The following is a 19,298-nucleotide window of genomic DNA, read 5'->3' on the forward strand; positions in this document are numbered from 1 at the left end:
CATGTGATCCTGTCTACCTCAGGCAAATACTGAGACTGGTAGACCTTTATGAACCAAGGTTCACAAAAGGTCCACTCTCCAGTGGTGGGCAGTAGTGGACAACAGACCTGACACCTGTCATATCTAGAAAAATCCTGTAAACAGATCAAGTCCTACCAAAAAAAAAAAACCCAAAAAACCCAAAACCAAAAAGAAACAAAACAAAACAAAAAAATAACCCTGTAAAATTAAGTTTCCTTAGGCTGAGTGATCTGCAAATCTCCTGATAGATGACTGAAAATGTCAGTGCACATCCCTTAGATAGGACATTGGCTAAGACATTGATAATCCCTCATACAGTGGGGGGCACTGAGGCCTTTGTGTCTTCGTGCTTCTTCCATTTCTTAAAAAGGAATGAATACCATCAAAACTTCCAACAACCACCTAAAATACAAAATCCTGATGAAGATTCAATAGCGGAGAGCTTTCCAAGAAAAAAAGACTCAATGATACATCATACCGGGCCCTTTTCACAGCCAAAAATCTGTAGACAGGAAGTATTGAAAAAACAGGTAAATTCCCTGTTCTGTACTACTGACAAAAGAGGAAGGTTAGCTGGCTCTAAAGGACACATTAAGGTTTCCAGTATTAAAGGAAACAAGTGCAACCCAAAGAAGAAAGGAAAGATTGTTTATATAGTCTCTTCAGATTGCTTGCAGTACTCAACATACTTGCATGCCTGTAGATTAGCAATGAATAGGCAATACCCTTGTTAACAAAATCTTCATTGCTTTACATTTAGAATGAGACCAGAGTCTTCCTTTTTTAATAGAGCATTGCACTGAGGGAGTTGCCCTGTTAGTGAAAAGAGAATGTCTTTAGCTATTGACTTTTTCTTCTTTCTTACTTTCAAAAAAGTAGATAAAAAAATACAGCTGGTTTTTTAATTCTACCACAGAAGTTGGAGCAGGGATGAGAGCTCCCATAAAAGGCCAGAGCAGCCAAACTATTGGAAGTATTACAGAACCACAGAGCACAAATTGTTACCCAGCTCAGAACTAAAGGCTTGCATAGGCATGCCATGCTTTGTGTTGGCAAAACCAATGAAGAGCATTGCAGAAACTTCATTTAAGACACTGCAAAGTTAAAGCCTGAGCAGGCACAGGTTGCAGTAGAGGAGGTTTAAATTGGCTATTAGGAAAAATTTCTTCACAGCAGTTTTCCAGCATTGGAACAGGCTGCTCAAGGAAGTGGTTGAATCACCAGCCCTGGAGGCATTTATAAGTCATGAGGATGTGGCACTCAGAGACCTGGTTGAGTGGTGGACTGGGCAGTGTTGGATTAACAGTTGGACTCAATGTTAATCCAATCCAATACCCTTTCCAGTCTGAATGAATCTACATGGTGCACTCAAGAAATACTCCAAAGAAAGAACTATCACGTTCTTGATGGTGATGAGTTTCTGACAACAAAATATAAAAAAAACAACATACACCCTAGGAAAAAGAAGAAAGCTAGACTTCTAGCATGCTTCTACAGCATCAAGTGTTATTTTTTATAGCTAAATAATAATAACAAAACAAATGCAAGGGTGGTTGTGTAAAGGAAATACTTATGTAATACAAAGATAGCAAAAGGCCGGTTGGTGAGATTAATGCCAAAAGGACACTTACGTAAATCATTGTCAAAGCAGCTTGGCCCTATGTTCCTAAGAATTTTTTAAAAGCCATTTATTTTTAAAAAGGTTAAAGCAATTTTTGTTCTTCTAAATCTTATATGAAGATGTTTCTGTATTTTATTTTTTTCTCTACACAATGCATGTTCCAAAAGTAAGGAGAGCAAGGGAATTAGTATCAGCTGCTAAAATGATTATCTAGCTCCTTGAGGAAAGACTGGGATTATATGTCATATTTCTACACTTGCACTAAGAATCAGTCCATTATAGAAACAGGCATAAGAAACTTTATTGAGTATAATAATACAAAAATTGACACATTAAACTGTACAAAAAGGTACACTAGCAATAAATGAGGCAACTGTATCTACACAAGAGCAAACATTTACAAATGACTCATACTACTGAAGTGTACAGGTGCCATGGTACTTTCTCATTAAGACTTTATATTCCAATAAAGAAACAAAACCAAAACCAAGAGCAGTAATTATGTTCTAGTGCCTACTCCCTAAATTTAGAAGCCATATTCCAGAACACAAATCAAAAATAACTGCCTGACTTTCAATATATCACAGAGAAAACATGTTGAACAAGGATTTAAAAATTCCTTCAATTTTTAAATTGTGAAGACATAGTACCTAGTAAACACTGGCTGAAGTTGATCTGTTACATTACAACACACAGCCCCATAGTATTTTACAGAAGCTAGATCCAAATTTGAGGTGGTTCTAAATGCAGTTTAGCTTAAGTGACATATAGACCAATAACAATAACACATTGCCAATGTACTAACATGGATTTTTTTTTTATTATTTGGATTACTTTAATTTCAGAATATTACATTGGCCAGTACATTAAGCGAAGGCATTGTGATTTTGATTCTTTGACCCATGTTCAGTAAGGTTAATATAAAGTCCTCAGAAATGCCATTTATTTTGCTTTCATTTAATCAACTGACTACTGCACATGGCAAGGAACCTGCAAATGATAAAAACACAAGATCAGTTACAGAAGCAGAGACAAACAGGTATGGTGGAGTAAAAAGAGACATAATAGCACCTAAATAAGCACATAGTTTAAAGGAATGGGGCTCTCACATACAGCTCCATTAGATTGCTACATTGCTTTAGATAACAAAATCGTTAGAGAGATCACAAAAGGAAAATACTTCCAAAGGGAAGGAACAGGGATGTAGCGAAGACTAGTCTGTTACAGAAAACCAAAAGTAAGAGTCTGTAAAGACAAGAGAAAAGAGGACAATAAAAGAAAGCATAAAAACTTCCCACCTCTCAGAAGACTTTTCTAGCTGTCAAAATTCTGGAGTATAAAAAAGGAACAGAAAATTAGAAGTTTAAATAACGTCATCATTATCATATCTGAAGCAAAATACTCGTACCAGGGCCAGAAGATTCACACGCTAATTAAGGACAACTGAGTTTTAAACTCATTCTTCAAAAATAACCTAGAAATAGACAATTCAGTTTTTATTTGCAGTCCATGTTTAGATGGTCTAACTCAAATTTTATTGTATATCCTAGGGATCTGTGTTTCATTCAAATATTGCAGAATTACAGAGCAGTTTCCTTTATCTATCAGCTGCTAAAAGCCTGTAAACAAACTGCAATATTGTTTTTATCTTTGTATATTTGAATGCCTGACCTCTAAAAACAACACTCAAATACTTCAATGCTTTCATTGGGAAATACCATCATAAACTATCCAAGATATGAATGTTGGGTTTTGTTTACTTTTTAACACAAAATTATACACAGAATAGATAAAAATATACTACTTTCACATAGCATCAATCTGCTTTCTTCAAAGTATTTGGACCAGAGCTGCCCATACACTAATTTTACTATTACTTTCCTGAGGAAGAAAAGTCAAGGAGTCTGTCCAACAGGCCTAACAAGAATTTTAGACCATTTTGTTTTATCTAAGATGGAGCAAACCTACAACTGATCATATATACAGCCAGAATTAATATGATGTCCTATTTAGAACTTTCTCAGGTACACATATTGAAGAGGTTCAGTGAAGTTTCATCTGGGAGTATAAGCAGTTAAAGACAAAACTTGGTTTTCAAACTACTGTGTTTCTTTTTCTAGATTATTTACAAGACTACTATATTACTAATCTTTTCAAAAGAAGTTTTGAGTTTTTACTCATGTGAGAGGTGTCTCTGTGCAGTTTCACAGTAACTGAACAAGCAGGAGACAGACATTTACATTTAGTCTTGCTAGTAAAATAAGGCCGGGGGAAGGATGTGAGCTGTCTGTGATGCATGTGCCCTGAATGCATACGTATGCTACTAAAAGTACGAAGTCTGAGCAAAGCATTTTTTTTAACAAAATGCAAGTACATTGTTTAACTCTTGAATGTATTTGTGTCAAGAAAACAAAGAATGTTCATAACTACTTCCTTCCACTTAAAACCAGTTTCAGTGCTAAACACAGGTAGTACCCATCCCTTTAGAAGGCACCCTACTAGAGCTTCAGAAATGCAACATTTTTATCTTCATCTTTCTATTGATTAGAGACCTTCAGCCTTCTTTTTATAACTGTCTAGGATGCTGGTCAAGTCTGACAATAGATCTTCAGCCATGAATTCTTCATCCTCTCTGTAAATCTTCATGTTCTGTTCATCAAGATATTTCTAGAAAAGAGGTACGGAAAGCTTTATTAGTTCCATCATAATCTGTATTTTACTGATTCTGCTAAAACATTTTAAGTAGTCATTGCACAGGTTAACCATTTTCAGTTAAACAGTTTCCTGAAAGACATTTACCAAAAGCAGGTTTAACCTGACAAGATGTTACTGCTAAAACTTAACAATCAATCCTGATTATTTATACTGAAGGTTTTGTCAGAAAATTGAACTAGAATCCATGGACTCAGTGCAGCAGCTACATAACTTTTCCTTCAAAAGAGTAAGCTCTCATTTCCAAGTGTTTAACTGCAAATGTTTCTAGCAAGATTTAATTCTAAATATCAAATTCTAGCTTACCACTATAGATGCTATATGAGTAGCAACTGTTTCTATAAGACGACTCAAGTTAGCACCAATTCTTCTCTTCTCTTCTGTTGCTGTTTGCAAAACAACTTGATATCTAAAAAGTAAAGATACTCAGAAGGTCAAATCCATAATTAGAGAATTACTGACATTTAAAACAATCACTTCAAGTCTGATTTATCATCATGTTTAGCCATACTTTTTTTATTAGTATTAATTTGAACAAAGTTAGAATATATTAATACTCAACATAAAAAAAACCCCAAAAGGACTGTGTTGTACTAACTGATAAGAAACAATGTACCTTAGAGTCTGAATACTCTTTCCAGACTTTGAGGTATAAAATTTAATTGTCACTTAAGTTTGGAAATAAACTAACTTCTTTGCTACAAACATACATATAAAGAAATACATGGAAAACAGGAGTTCTAATAAATCAGACAAATATTCTAGCAAAATACTGTTGAGTAGAAACATCTTTCAATTGTTAACTTGTGAAATTAATACACTGAGATAGATACAAGCTGAAACAACTTTATGTTAAATTCAAGAGCATATCTTTAGCCTTAAAAACCAAAATAAACAAGACAAACATGGAAGTTACAAATCTTACTGTCTTTGGAGATCATGCAATTCATTTGTGGCTTCACTGAGACCATCATAGACACCACTCTCAAGTAACTGTTTATGCTTCTTTAACGATTCCAGTTCATTTGCACATTTTTGCTCTTCCTCTTCTATCTCCTATAGTCATAAGGAAAGAGGAGGAAAAAATGGCTTGCCTCAGGAATAATTTGATTTTTTTTCCTTCTTTCTATTATCTGATTACATCCTAATGCTTGAATTCAAAATTCACACAAGTCCAAGTTCAGAACTGGGAAAAAAAAAAAAAAAACAAAACCCAAGGACATCCTTCCCAAACCTAAAGTTTCAGCTATTTTCTGTATCATCTCCATCCCAGAATAAGCCCAACTATCCCTTTATTCCTCTAAACATATTTAAGGGCCTGTGTTGCAGCTATTTTCCCTTCAGGGTCAAACTCAAAAAGTGTTGTTTAGATAGTCTAAATAGAAAATACAACCGCATTTGAGTAAGAAAATAGCTTTTCCTTTTTGCCTGAAAGAGAGTACAATTCAAGTAATCATCTCTTCAAGGAGAATGACATTGTTGATGCTATACAATCTACAAAACCAAACAAAATTCTAATGTCAACTCAACATGAAATTCTGGTAGATTACTGAAACAGCAGCCTTCAAAAATAATTTCAATACTTAAGACTTATAAACAGCATTAAAAAAATTACAAGACATAGTCACATAATTCCTCTTATTATAAACATCCGGTGGCAAGTGTGTATTTTATAAGCTTAACTTTAGAGAAAAGTATATGCAGAAACACAGATCAAAAGCTAAGCGTCATGTGGCTTAAAAAAATATAAAATAAATTAATTGCCTTTATATACCTATATATACCTGCCTCAGCAGTAGCAGTGAAATAACCCTGTTTCATGGCTATAGCACAGGAATTTGGATTTGCAAGAGCATATATGGGATGGTATGGCATATATTGGCTTAATTCAAAGAACATTTTTCTGCAGGGCACCACAGCCCCACTAAAGCAGTGCTGTCAGAGAAGTTGGGAGGTACCAAAATAGCCACTCAGTTGTTAACAGAGAGGGCTATGTTTTGTTGCTGAACTACAAGTGAGGAAAAGGATAGGGGCTGCTTCTGTGTTGGGAAAGGAAGCTAAAGGAAGCAACAGTTTGAGATAATTAAAACAATTTAACAGGCTCTTGTTCAATCAATGTTTTCCTTAGTTTTTACAGAAGCTGATTAAGCATGTTTACTAAAAACTCTAAATGTATTTATTATATGCAAATTGATTAGACAAGACAGATGCTGTTAATCCTAAAATTTCCTTCAAGCACGTGCCCAGAGACATCCTGAGGTCAGATGAATGTTGCTGCTTTTATACTGGATGCAGTAATTTATGATTTACAGTATCTATTACAGTATGATGCCAGATTCTCTTACAAGAAAGTGAAACCCGATTCAGTTAAGGTAGTAGCCAAATCACTTTTCTGAAAAGAATGAAAAAATCCTGTAGGAGGAAGGGAAGAAGGCAAAGGCAGAAGTCCAAGCAAAAATGCAACCCAAAAGCTTAACTATAAATACAAAAATTAAAGATAAAGGTGTCATTAAGGATAAGTTGTCATCAAGCTGTAAGTAGTTCTACCTTAAGCTTCTGTTGGTAAAGATCATCCAGCTTTTCAGCTTCTTCTGTCAGCAGTTTCACACTGCGTTTCTTGTCCTCTAGCATTACATTCACCTAGGATGAAAACATACCAAGGAAATATGGTTCAAAAAGAATTCCAACATATAAATCCATGCCATCACAAACTACACCTGGTAGCTTCCAAAAAACAATTAGGCTAGGCTGGGATGGCATTACCTTTCTTCATAGCAGCCTGTATTATGCTTTGTTTTGGATAAGGGACTAAAACAGTGCTGGTAACACACCACTGGTTTGGCTACTGCTGAATAGTGCTAGCACAGCATTCCAAGGCTTTTTATCCCTCCCAGGGCCCTCAGAGAGTAGGGTATGGATAGGCAAGAGACTAGGAAGTGCATAGCCAGGCCAGCTGGCCAAGAGGACATTCCATACCACATAACATCATGCTCAGCAATAAAAACTGAGCATGAGGTAAAGGTAGAAGAACAAGGAAATAAAATTCTCCTTCTTTCAATCCATCCCAAATCCAGTATTGCTTAAAAATATGGTAAGCCACACAATCAACTGGAATGGACAACTTATTAAAAACAAATACTTCCAATGTTTATAGTCAAATATACATAAGCTACATAAACTTTAATTCGGAGAATACACAATATTTCAACCAACAAAGACCCCAGTTCTTAGAAAAACTTCTAGGTTCCATCACAATTAAAGCAGTTTTCTCACAGCTTCTCCCCCTCTACTTGTCCTCAGAAAAACCCCAAGCAATCCAAAAACCAACCCACCACTTTACACTTTACCCATGCAAAAGGTTGAATGAAAGCAGCAGATAAGGTTTTTAGGTTGGTATCTTAGTCCTAATCTCCATTAACCAACGCACCTGATCCAAAGATTCTTTCAAAGTAATTTTCCATTCAGTAGCTTTACTAATTTCTTCCTCAGTCTCGTTGATGATCCTCACGAGGGGAGCCTGTAATATGCATACAAAAAGATCTGACAAGTACAATTTGCTTATTTGAACTAAGATGCACCCTTTTTATTTTTTTTAGGCTACTATATTCTCCAATACTAAATTTCTTTCACATACTACAATGTCATTATGGTGACTCATCACACAAGCTTTTCAATGACATTTCATTGTGAGATTGAGGGACCTTCCCAGCATTTCCAAAAAAACACATATTTTTTGTGAGTGGTAACTAAAGCCTTCAGTGTTGACTCCACTTACCTTGATCTCAGCTCTGTATTTGGCTAGGCAATTTGGTCCTTCCTCAGGATTAAACTGAATCTCAAAGTTGCAGCCTTTGGAATTCTCAACACTTGCTGGAATTAATTTCAGCTTTCGAGCCAGTTTATGATACTCTGCCAATTGCATTTCGATCTGCTCAGAGGAGAAAAGGGCAGAAATCATAGAAGAGATACAAGTGAAAAGCTTTGCAAGAAGTATTCATATAGTACTTTAAACGAATTCCTGAGTTGCTCTCTATAGCCATGATTCCTTGTTACTCCACAGTATTCAAGAGCTGTATGCAATGCCAGTCCAGCAGTTTGCTGCATTAGGTACTACTCTATGATTCTTTCAGAGTTTGCATACCGAGGTTTCTCGGTATATAAGGATGACACTGAATGGTTTCACCTGTGGTTTTCCATATTAATCTGCCATTTTTCCTACCTCAGGTTCTTGAGAATTAGCTCATAGGAAATTAAAAACATGCTGGAAAATAATACTAAACCAATGATTGGTCATCAGTTCAATACACTTTCTCTCATTAGCTTTGATAGGAAATTCTACACAGCCACACATCCTAACAACAAGCTAACTTGAGCATACAGCTAAACAAAGCTTATTAAATGCTCTGATTTCTAATTAATGAGTGTTATCAAATGAAAAATTGAAGAACCCAGGAGTTTTTTTCCAGTTTTACATGCTTCATACTTGCACACAAGGATTTAAGTTAAGACAAGTGCTTGATAGGTAAGCCTACCTATTTGAAACTTTTCTTTAGTTCTCCAATTGACAAAGCAGAAGTTTTTAAATCCCATCGCTTACAGGACTATAACTTTTCATACTGTTTGAAGGGATTGAACTTGGCCCTTGAAAGCTGTTACAACTTCTACACAAAGAACTAATCAGGCTCTAAATGCATGCAAAGCTATTGATTCATAAGTTTTACCTTACTTCCTTGCTCTGAAATATTAACATTAGCCTGTAATTTCTTGTGTTATTAAAGCAATGGCATGAAAATGTTATCAAAGCTCTTAATGCTATAGCAGTGAGAGCTGACAATGCTTCATAGTCTAGATACATCTCTTATGGTGCAAAAGAAAATACACATTTCCATTAAGCACAAACAAAAAAAGGAAAAAAAAGAAACTTTTTTCAGAGATATTGTAAAAAGAGGCCATTCTTGTTAGCTTTGTCTGGTTAGATACATGTACGGTGTTGTAAGATTATTTAGGAAAGAAATTATCAAGACTCCAGTTTTAAGCTTGCATGATGAAAACTGATAGCCACCTCTGAGTGTAGTGGGGTTTTCACATACCGCCTCTTTATTCCTAGCATATTTTAACTCTTCATTCCACAGCTGATGTTGTTCTGCTTCCAGTTCCTTAGTCAGCTTGTTAATGGTTTCCTGCAGCTCATTTCTCTCATGATTTACTCTTTCAATGTCCGCAGCTGAGTACTTTTGGTTATCTAAGATGTGCTGGAGCCGGGCATTCTCCTGCTTCATGGCTTCTACTTCCATTTCTAAGTTCATAAAACATTTGTGAAATGGACATAAAATACCAGCTTATATACATAAACCTCACCTCTGTATTTTATGAGCAAATAATATAATTATTACATATCATTACCTTTCATTACTCTAGTGTACAAAGAGCTATTAGACAAAAAAAATCTTTATTAGCAATCCATTCTGGAAAGTTTATTTGTTGCATCACCCTATTCCAAGTATCTTGCTCGGTCCTCAAGCTAATAACTACAATTATTTGAAGGCTATTTCTAGCTTCACGGTCCTGACGGTAATCAAGGCCTCCTTACCTGCTGTCTCAACTTCATCATTAACACTTTCCAGTTTTTGATCAAGGATGGCTACATGAGATTCCAGATTAGTCAAATAAGCCTGGTATTTCTGGACATCTGCTTGAAGAGATGATTTCACATTTCGTAGAGTCACTCTACGATCCTAGGAAATGTGTGAAAAGAACAACCACTTTCAGATAAGACAGTAGAGGAACTGGTCAATAGCAATAGCATAAATATAAAACTAAGGAACTTTAATAATTTTTTTATCTCTGTGACAGCTAAGTCAAGTCAAACACTTTTAAAATAACAGCAAAGAAGGATGAAAAGATTCTTGCATTTCAGCATTGTCTCTCATTAGCATCAGACACTACATTTAGACAATTCTTACTACAGGTAGTTCACAACTCTAATAATATATGGAGGGCAGATAAAATGAGGGCATGGAAGGCCAGGAATAAACTCAGCACATTTTGCACAGTTGGCAGGAGTCTCCATTTGCCACCTGCACAGCCGCTAATCCATTTTTAAACTCATGACGCATTAAAAGCAGAATCCAGCTTTTCAAGCAAAATATTTTCCATAAAATATATTGTTACCACTGAATCCCATGCCTCATATCAACAGATTTGAAAAAATAAAGTTGAAATTTGTATAAAAAAAAGGGGTTCAAGTATTTTATTAATATTTCAGACAATACAAGACCTTATTACCTGGAAAAATCTGCACATTACTGAACAAATAGTGACTGAACACTCCACACAAAAAACCTTGTTCTATAATGGTATAGAGTCTGTAAAAACCTGGCTTAATTAAAATCTCAAAGCACTGAAAGTTTTCCATTTGTTATGTATCGTTAAGTATCTTCATTTAGAAATTATTAAATTATAAAATTCAACTCCACCATAAAAAACAGAGACCAAATTTACTAACCGGCTCACTTTCCTTTTCTTTTTCTAGTCTTGCAATCTCTTCTTGAAGTCTTTTGTTTTCAGCTGCTAAATTTTCCATCTGGAATGGATCTATATTAAATAAATCCTCTGTGGGAGAGCAGAAGAAAGAGTGGGGTTACAAATTCATCTCAATAGCACCACCTATTCTGAGTATCTGAACTTCAGCTTCAGCACAGTAAATACCCATATTCTGGATAATTATTTTACACTAAAGAAATAACTAAAAACAATCAAAAAACTTATCAGAAAAACCTTTCGTTAAAATGCAACCAGGCAAAAATCCCAAAACAAGAAGAGAAATGGGTTTCTCAGTCCTTATGTCAGAAAGAGTCCTTGTGTCAAAGTCACTCCCAAGTAGTAAGGGTTTCCAAACTCTCATACAGCCAACACCACAGGAGAGTATACAAGTCAGGACTACCTTGTGAAGCTAGAACGAATCAAGCTTATTTAACAACTTCTTTTTATCCATATACTTCCTTGCTTCTTGAGACATCTTTTCCCTAACTTCACTTGGCCTTTGCCAAACAATGGGATGATTATTTTTTCCAAATATCCAGTAACAGTATGGTAGTTTGTTTACTCTCCAACTGATGGCTTCAGTTTGCAAAAAAAAGGCTCTTAGTCTGGGTTTTCATAGGAGAGCAAAGAAATTAAGAAATATTTTTCTTACTTGTTCTCACATTCAGTTTGTATTTCTGTAGATGGTAAAATGAGTGAGTCAAAAAACGCTAATAATTTTCTACCTCCTTGAAGACAAACACAGGTGCATGCTGAATTACATCCAGAAACCCTCACAATAGAGTTTGGAACTCTTGCAGACTTTTCAGATCATTCAAAAGCTGAACTTTCTTATCAGGTGTGCATCCTCTGAAAATATTTTTCTTTTATTTTTTTAAAATTGTTAACTTTGCCAGACAGAAACAAGAGTCATCTGCACAGATGGAGTTCACATCTGAAGAACTGTAAACTAGTTTTCTGTAACAAAGCCATTAAAAAACCAGCTGACACAGCTACAGCTGATAGCAGATCATGACCTATCCATCTGTACTGCTAAAAATATATTAAAAAAGAGAGCATTAAGTTGAAGTAACTGAAAGATACTTAGGAATTTCTGACTCCTTTAGATTACTTTCACTTGTAAATTGAACAAACTGATGCTAGGAGAAAAGAAACCAGTAACACAATTGAATACTTAATTAAAACTTTAAAACTTACTTAATTTTGACTGCACTTCAGCATCCAACTCTTCAAAGGTATCTCTCCCTTTCATGAAAAGATCATAGCACTTCACACAGTAGTCCATGAAAAGCTGAAAACAATTTAAAAATCTTTCGTTTCAACAATTCCAAGGCCTATAAAATCTCTGGATAGTGTAAAGCTACTCAATCAATGAAATTAAACAGACATCAAAAATATCTTTCAATGCTTTGATTGTACTTTCGCAAAATTAAACTTTTTTGCTCCCTTTGAACATAGAATGTCAACAGATTATATTCAGGCAGAAGGAGACACCTATAATTCACATTAAGAAAGATCTGGGAATACTGTATTTTCCTGGGCTATTTAAGAAGGATTGTAGGTACAATATTTAAGAATTTTTCATCTTGATGCATATGATTCTCTCAGGCTAGTTTATGGAAACTGGAGATCTGTTTAACAGACCTCTTCAATAAATATGACCATTACAATTCAGATCTGCAGATGTCAAAGTACTTACCTATAATTAAAGAAAGGTTATGCAAAAGGAATTTGCTAGACCCTAAGTTACAGGTTTTTCAGAAGCAATTACACCAGTATTGTGAATTTTGTATCAACATATATGCATAAATGTCAATGTAGAAGAACATATTTAGTTGCAAAGCAGTTTTACTTGCCAAACATCAGGTTGTAACCTTAGTCTAAAATTGTGATTTTACTTTATTTTTGCGATTTCTAATTAAAAGTTTTAGCTTATAATGTGATCCTCTCCAAACACATGCTGTGAATTAACACTGAGTTACATCTGAGTAGTACTAATAATCCATGATCAATTAAAAAGAAAGTAAGCTGTTGGATTTTTAAGAACCTGAATTACACTGCCACCCTATTTTGTGACTCAGAAATAAAACTTTACAACTAATTTTTACACAGTAAACTGAGTAGGTATTGACACAAGTCACTATATTTAGAATTAAGTCTCTGTCTTTGCACTGCACTGCTGTTAACCTCAGAAGTCTTGAGTGCTAAAGCAAAATATATCAGAACCTTTATTAAAACAATAAACGGCATAGTTATCCCCTTTCTTCACAAAGGAGAACTGAAACAGTAGATACTTGGAGAATAAGGTGAATATAAAATAAGGAGAATATTTTGTTTAATACCCAGTCTTCACCAATAGACTGGCCATGATACCTGCTCAGGAAATAGTTGATCAGGTTTTATATAATGCTACTCTACTTCCTCAAAAGCATTGTGAATATAAAAGGAAACAGAATCTATAAACACCTGACACATCAATCTAAACTGTATTTAAATTGTGTTGTTACATCACGTGGCAAAAGTCAGTTGAGCAATTCTGGTTCTAATTTCCTTTTTATGGTACCTTATTATGTACAATTCCATCATCTGTCTCTCCTCCCCAGCTCTGTCTGTCATCGAACGATGGTGCATTTTCCCTGATGGCATTGTACAGCTGAAAAACAGAAGTGCACACACAAAGAACAAATGTGAAGACATCCATTAGGTTTTCATATTGGTTTCATGAAAAGAAGCAGAGTAACAATGGATTAGGATTTCAGCAAGCAGGTTGGAATGAGCCTGTGTTGAGTTGACTAAACGCACAGGTAAGGAGGCATGAACTGGACAGTCAAGGCTGCCAAATTGTCTTGTGTCTTTTGAGCAAAAGAAGGACGGGATTTTCATGAGTGCTCAGTTCAGCAGTGGTCAACTTCTGTGACAGATGCCAAATTTTGCTCAGACCTGACCTGGCAGCAACAACAGCCACCACTACTAAAAAACTCAAACAAACCAAACAAAATCAAAATTAAATAAAAACATTGGCCCCAAACACAAAACTCACCACTCTGTACCAGAATCACAGGAAATTTGAATAATTTCCACTGAAAATGCCATGCTTAGATTTCAAATTTAGGAGAGAATGGCAGATGTCACAATATTTGCACTGAAGATACACATTCTATTCAGTGATTATACTCATTAACTTTTAACGTTTAATGTATGTAAAAATCAGCATTTCTCCACCTTTTTTTTATACATGAATTTACATAGTGCATACATTTAAAGAAAAAAATTATCACAATAAAACATGAAAAGCTCACTTTAGCAGTTACTAAAACATAAGGCTAAGGGTCAGCTTCCAGATGACAGCTAAGAACATATAAGTTTATATTTAGGTTAAATGAGGAGATAAGTAGAAAATATTTACTAGATCTGTATTGAAACTAACATTCCAGCCTGGAAAGTGAAAATATTTAAGACAAACATTACCTTGACACAATCAATTAGCCAAACCAAAGCTGCCACTATCTGAGGCCAGGTGTGTGGTGCTCCCACGGTGTACATGGAGCTTTTTGACAGAGCAAAGGGGTATCTGTAAGGCCAAAGAAGATACATTTTTAATAACTGTGGCAGACAGTGACGAAAACAAACCAGCACATTTTGAAAATAAAGCAGCACATTTTTATATGTAGATGAAAGCCCAGAAGGAAGAGCAAACTCTACTCTACTTCACAGGAAATAAGTTGAGCTCTTACAGCACTATTTTATTCAATTATCATGGGTTTCTCATTTTGTGATTCATAGAATATCTTGGTTTGAAAGGGATCCCAAAGGATCAACAAATCCAACTCCCTGCGCCTCATAGGACTGCCTACAACTAAACCATATGACCAAAAGTGTCATCCAGATACTCCTTGAGCTCCTAAAACTTTAAGTGACTTGTCAGGATTAGTAATTTTGTCCAGAATTACACTCTTGGTGCAGCAGAGTATAATCCTTTTCAACATTTCAAGCTAGGTCAGCAGCTTTAAATGTTACAGATTAAAACACAATTTTATTAAAATGCTGAAAAGTGAACAAACAGATTTGCACCTATATTTAAGGAGCCCTGGCACTTTCATACTATCATGGGTTCAAATCAACAGGAGTAAAATACACTATTTTTTATTTTTTTTTAAAGGAGACTGAAAATTCACAATTATCAACAGGCAGAGGATTTTCTTTCTTGGAAAGCATTGGGGCATTAATAATTTCTAACACTGAACAAATTCAGCAATAAACCACTCAGCAACTTAGTGTTTTTCTCACCTCAACAGTAATTTTTGTTATTTTCTCATTCTACTTTGAAAGCAGAATGAGGAAAAAATGCAGGAAAATACATTTTAAACTAAATTAAATTTGTATTAAACTAAAGTAAATTTAATTGTCTTGATTCTGGAAATTCTGGAAATTTTAGCTCTGAGATTCTAACCGAATGGTCTGTAAAAGAAAATTGTGTCTTGTCTTTCAAAGTTTTATACAAATAATCAATTAAATTTTACATTACAAAGCAAGATTCCAAGAGCTTATAGTTCTGCAAGTTCAAATATAAAATGTATATCAGACACTGAAAATAAGAGAGTAAACCTAGAGCTAAACAAAAGTGAAACAAAACAATCAGCACATTGTACTTTTAGAATCTCATTTGAATAAAGAAACCTATTCATTCTCCTCAGCTATCAATGCAGAATTCTTAGCTTCTAAATTTCTAGCCATAGCATATCTATTCAGCCCAGGAGACTAACAATAATCATCTTACCCAAGGTCTTTAAAAACTTTGGGAATTTCCTCTTCAAATTTTGAGTCAGGCAGTTCATAAGTAGGGCAGAGGAATTTATAGATAAAGGTGAAGATCTTTAAAAAGTCCTTAACAGATGGAGACTGTAGCGATTTCATGGAAACGTTGTGGACATAAGCATTCTCACTGAGGAACTGTGCAAAAGAAACATGGAATACCAGTCACTAAATAAAATTTTCAATAGCACTTTTTACACCTCATAAGATACATGCAGAATAAGTTCATATGTTACCTCACAAAGCTTTTTGATACATTGTTGGATGAATGCCTTGTCATGAAGGGGCCTGGGATCCTTTATCTTTTCTGTCCCGAACACACCGTACTGGCTGCTGCGTGACCCTCCAGCCCCACTCACTCTAAAGACAGATAATAAATACAGGTCTTGTGACAATACATAAAAAGAAGAACTCTCTTCATGTTTATGTCACAACAATTGCTATGTTTATGTTTTCTTTGCATTTGTTACACAAAGTGTTCTTTGAAGTTTTCACTTCATTTAAGGTCATTGGAAAAACATCATCAACCTGGAAGCCACAATGCCACACGTACAACAAAGGGATTACTGCATCCTAGATGAATACTTTCTTCATTTTATTGAATGAAATAAACTTTTAGAGAGCAGAAAAATACCCCAAAGATAAAGAAAAAATAATGTTCGTGACTGTACATAAAATCTGAAATATGTAAGGAATATTTAAAAGGAATAGACACCTGCAACATTGGGGTACAATAAAAGAAGTTACTCACATCACAGAGAGTCATGAGCTAAGCAGAAAGAGTATAGATTTTTGGAAGGTTTGTATCTTAGAGAAAGGAAACTAATGCAGAGTATACTTCAGATGTCATTCTTCCTTAAACAAGAAAATGTACTGAGATACTCTTAAGGTCTGCAGTGCACATCATTCCCAAAAGGAAAAAAACCAGCTCCCAAAGCAATTCCTGCTTCACAGCATTATTGTTTAGTGATCAAGGACTGCAGGACGGCAGACCTGAAGGTCTGCTTGCCTCAGATCCATTATTCCCTATAGTGAAAATCTGTCAAGACAGAAAAATAACAAAATTAGAGGACTATTTTTGCTTTAATTTACAGTGCAGAGAAGGAAAGCTATCCCTACCTGTTCCCAAAACAGCTGACTTTTCTTTCTGAAGCTCCAGATGTAGGTTTGCTTGTGCTCAGCTTCCGAAAGGTGCTTCTGTCCTTCCTGAGGAGCACAGATAAGGATTCAAGTGACTATTTCCACCAATTCATCTTTTGCTCATGTAAGAGCTATACACAGACTCATATATTCCTAAGCACCTTCATCCCAGCAACATCTTAGAAAGGTCAACTGATGTACCCAGCCGCCTCCTAAGAAACATGTAACAAAGTGTTACCACTTGAAACTGTGACACAGGTACATAAAAACGTTAAAGCAAGTATTTTTGCAAAACTGGAGCATGTGTGCAAACATCCTTGGCTGTAAGGAGCCTTCTTCTCACTGTTTCAATTTTTTTCCCCTCAATCACTGTTCACACTTAAACACATTATGACAAATCTTTTCAGAATTAGTTTTATATACTTATTTTTAGCAACATGACCAGCAAGACTTACATCTGAGGTGTTTGAAGACCCATCTTGTTGCTGTCCTGCACTCTCAGTGCCATCATAGATTGTCGACTGCTGCTTCCAGCAATACTTGAGCTTCGCCTCATTTTGACTCTGCTGTAAACCACAAGCCCTCAGTATTCCAGCAGTATCAGAAAATCCAGGGTATCTTCTTTTCTAAATGACGCAATTATTTTCCAAAGGCTCAGAATAAACAAGTAGGCCTGTACATTGGACCAAAAAAAATTAAAAAAAAGATTATGTTAGACTCTAGAAATATATAAGAGCAGTCACAGGCTTTTAAATTAACCATTCTATTAATAAAAGTGTCAGTGCTTATTCCAAACCTACTGGTTTGCCTTTCTTTATATTTGGCCACTTCAAACATATATGCTCCAAAAACAAAAGAGCTTGAGAAATTTTTCTGTTCAGTCCACTGGGAAAAAGGCCACACTACCACAAGTACTGCTTATAGCACTTCAGTCATAAATCAGCTCCTGAGCTGCTCATTCTGCACCTACCCATTCATCTGCAACTGATCTCCCAGTATTATAGCACAATAACTGAAAGACTTATTCTGAGATAATATTATGGCTCTCTTCAGACTATGTATGCAGAATATCAATCAAACTAGAAAATTAATACCATTGTCCCCACTGTGGCATTAAGGGAGAATTTGAAGTACACAGAATTAAGTCATGAATTAGTCACTAATAAAAAAACCCTCAATTACAGACATTACCAAAACACATTATTAATATAAACTGTTGCTTCATTTTTCTTCTAGTTGCACCTCAAAAACCACAACAGAAGTTTAGCTCAATCTCAATTCATAGGGCAGCACATTCAGGACCTCACAGTGTCTGGGGAGGAATCTGCATTATTCTATTACTTTAACTGGGACCAACCACAGCGAGAACGAATTTTCACAATCATAGCAAGCAAATAGCTTCTAGAATAACAGAATCGATTAGGTTGGAAAAGACTTGTGAGATCATCAAGTCCAACTTATGACCAAACACCACCTTGTAAGCTAGACCATGGCACTAAGTGCTACATCCAGCCTTTCCTTAAAGGTCTCCAGGGACACTGGCTCCACCACCATGCTGGGCAGAAGTGGTGGTTGTTTGAGCAACCTTAACATACTCATTCATGACAGCAGTCCATTCCAGAGTATAATTGCCTTTTCTGTGGAGGAATTCCTCCAACTGTCCCACCAAAGCCTGGTGCAATTTGAGACCGTGTCCTCTCACTTGTTGCCTGGGAGAAAATCCCGACCCTGACCTGGGTACAGCCTCCTTTCATGTGGTTCCAGCGTGATAAGGCTCCCCAGAGCCTCCTTTTATTCAGGATAAAGAACCCCAGCTCCCTCAGCCACTCCTCACAGGACTTGTGCTCCAGACCCTTCCCCAGCTCCGTTGCCCTTCTCTGAACTCGCTCCAGCCCCTCAATGTCCTTCCTGAACTGAGGGGCCCAGCACTGGAGGCTCGGCCTCACCAGTGCCGCGAACAGGGCCCTGTCACTGTCCTGGTCCTGCTGGTCACACTGCTGCTGACATAACCCAGGACGCTGTAAGAGCAGAGTTTGAGCAGAGATTTAAGAACAGCTTGCCAGAGCCAACACGCCAGCAGGAAAAAGAACCAAAAAAGCGTAAGAGCGCGGCAGAGGTGGGCGCAGCTCCTCCCGCTCGCCCGGAGAGCGCGTCTAAACCGTACCGAAGGCGACCGGGGGACAGCAGCGAGAGCGCAGCCCGGGACTCAGCGCCGCCGCACGGACACTCGTCCCGGGGGTGAAGCAGTGGGGGTGCCGCTACGCCGCCTTTCCGCTCCCGGCCCGCCCTGCCGTTACCGCCAGCGCCGCCGCCTCGCCGCGATTTCACGGACACTTCTCCCGGGGGTGAAGCGGTGAAGGTGCCGCTACGCCGCCTTTCCGCTCCCGGCCCGCCCTGCCGTTACCGCCAGCGCCGCCGCCTCGCCGCGATTTCAAATCCGCCCGCCCGG

General features: G+C 36.6%; 1 protein-coding gene across 1 annotated transcript; it reads right to left on the minus strand.

Moving 5' to 3' along the window:
• Window positions 1-1,918: 1,918 nt before the first annotated feature.
• NDC80 (NDC80 kinetochore complex component) lies at window positions 1,919-19,294 on the minus strand. The gene is made up of 18 exons (XM_072924554.1): window positions 19,184-19,294; window positions 19,014-19,075; window positions 17,305-17,522; window positions 16,829-16,915; window positions 15,946-16,069; window positions 15,675-15,847; window positions 14,366-14,468; window positions 13,461-13,550; window positions 12,095-12,188; window positions 10,860-10,966; window positions 9,945-10,089; window positions 9,445-9,650; window positions 8,130-8,282; window positions 7,782-7,871; window positions 6,902-6,994; window positions 5,280-5,410; window positions 4,661-4,763; window positions 1,919-4,309 (listed from the first exon to the last, which is right to left on the minus strand). Exons 3-18 carry the CDS (start codon window positions 17,403-17,405, stop codon window positions 4,187-4,189), a joined length of 1,923 nt encoding a protein of 640 aa, XP_072780655.1. The 5' UTR covers window positions 17,406-17,522; window positions 19,014-19,075; window positions 19,184-19,294; the 3' UTR covers window positions 1,919-4,186.
• Window positions 19,295-19,298: the final 4 nt, after the last annotated feature.

Source organism: Taeniopygia guttata, chromosome 2 (assembly GCF_048771995.1).
Source record: "Taeniopygia guttata chromosome 2, bTaeGut7.mat, whole genome shotgun sequence".
In the NCBI taxonomy this organism is placed as follows: Eukaryota; Metazoa; Chordata; class Aves; order Passeriformes; family Estrildidae; genus Taeniopygia; species Taeniopygia guttata.

Excerpts from the sequence above, each read along its gene's own strand:
- NDC80 (XM_072924554.1), bottom strand. The coding sequence starts at position 17,405 with ATGAGGCGAAGCTCAAGTATTGCTGGAAGCAGCAGTCGACAATCTATG. Across the intron at positions 16,916-17,304 it reads GGTCTTCAAACACCTCAGAT|GAAGGACAGAAGCACCTTTC; the intron begins GTAAGTCTTGCT and ends TGTGCTCCTCAG. Across the intron at positions 4,764-5,279 it reads TTGCATGATCTCCAAAGACA|ATATCAAGTTGTTTTGCAAA; the intron begins GTAAGATTTGTA and ends TTTACTTTTTAG.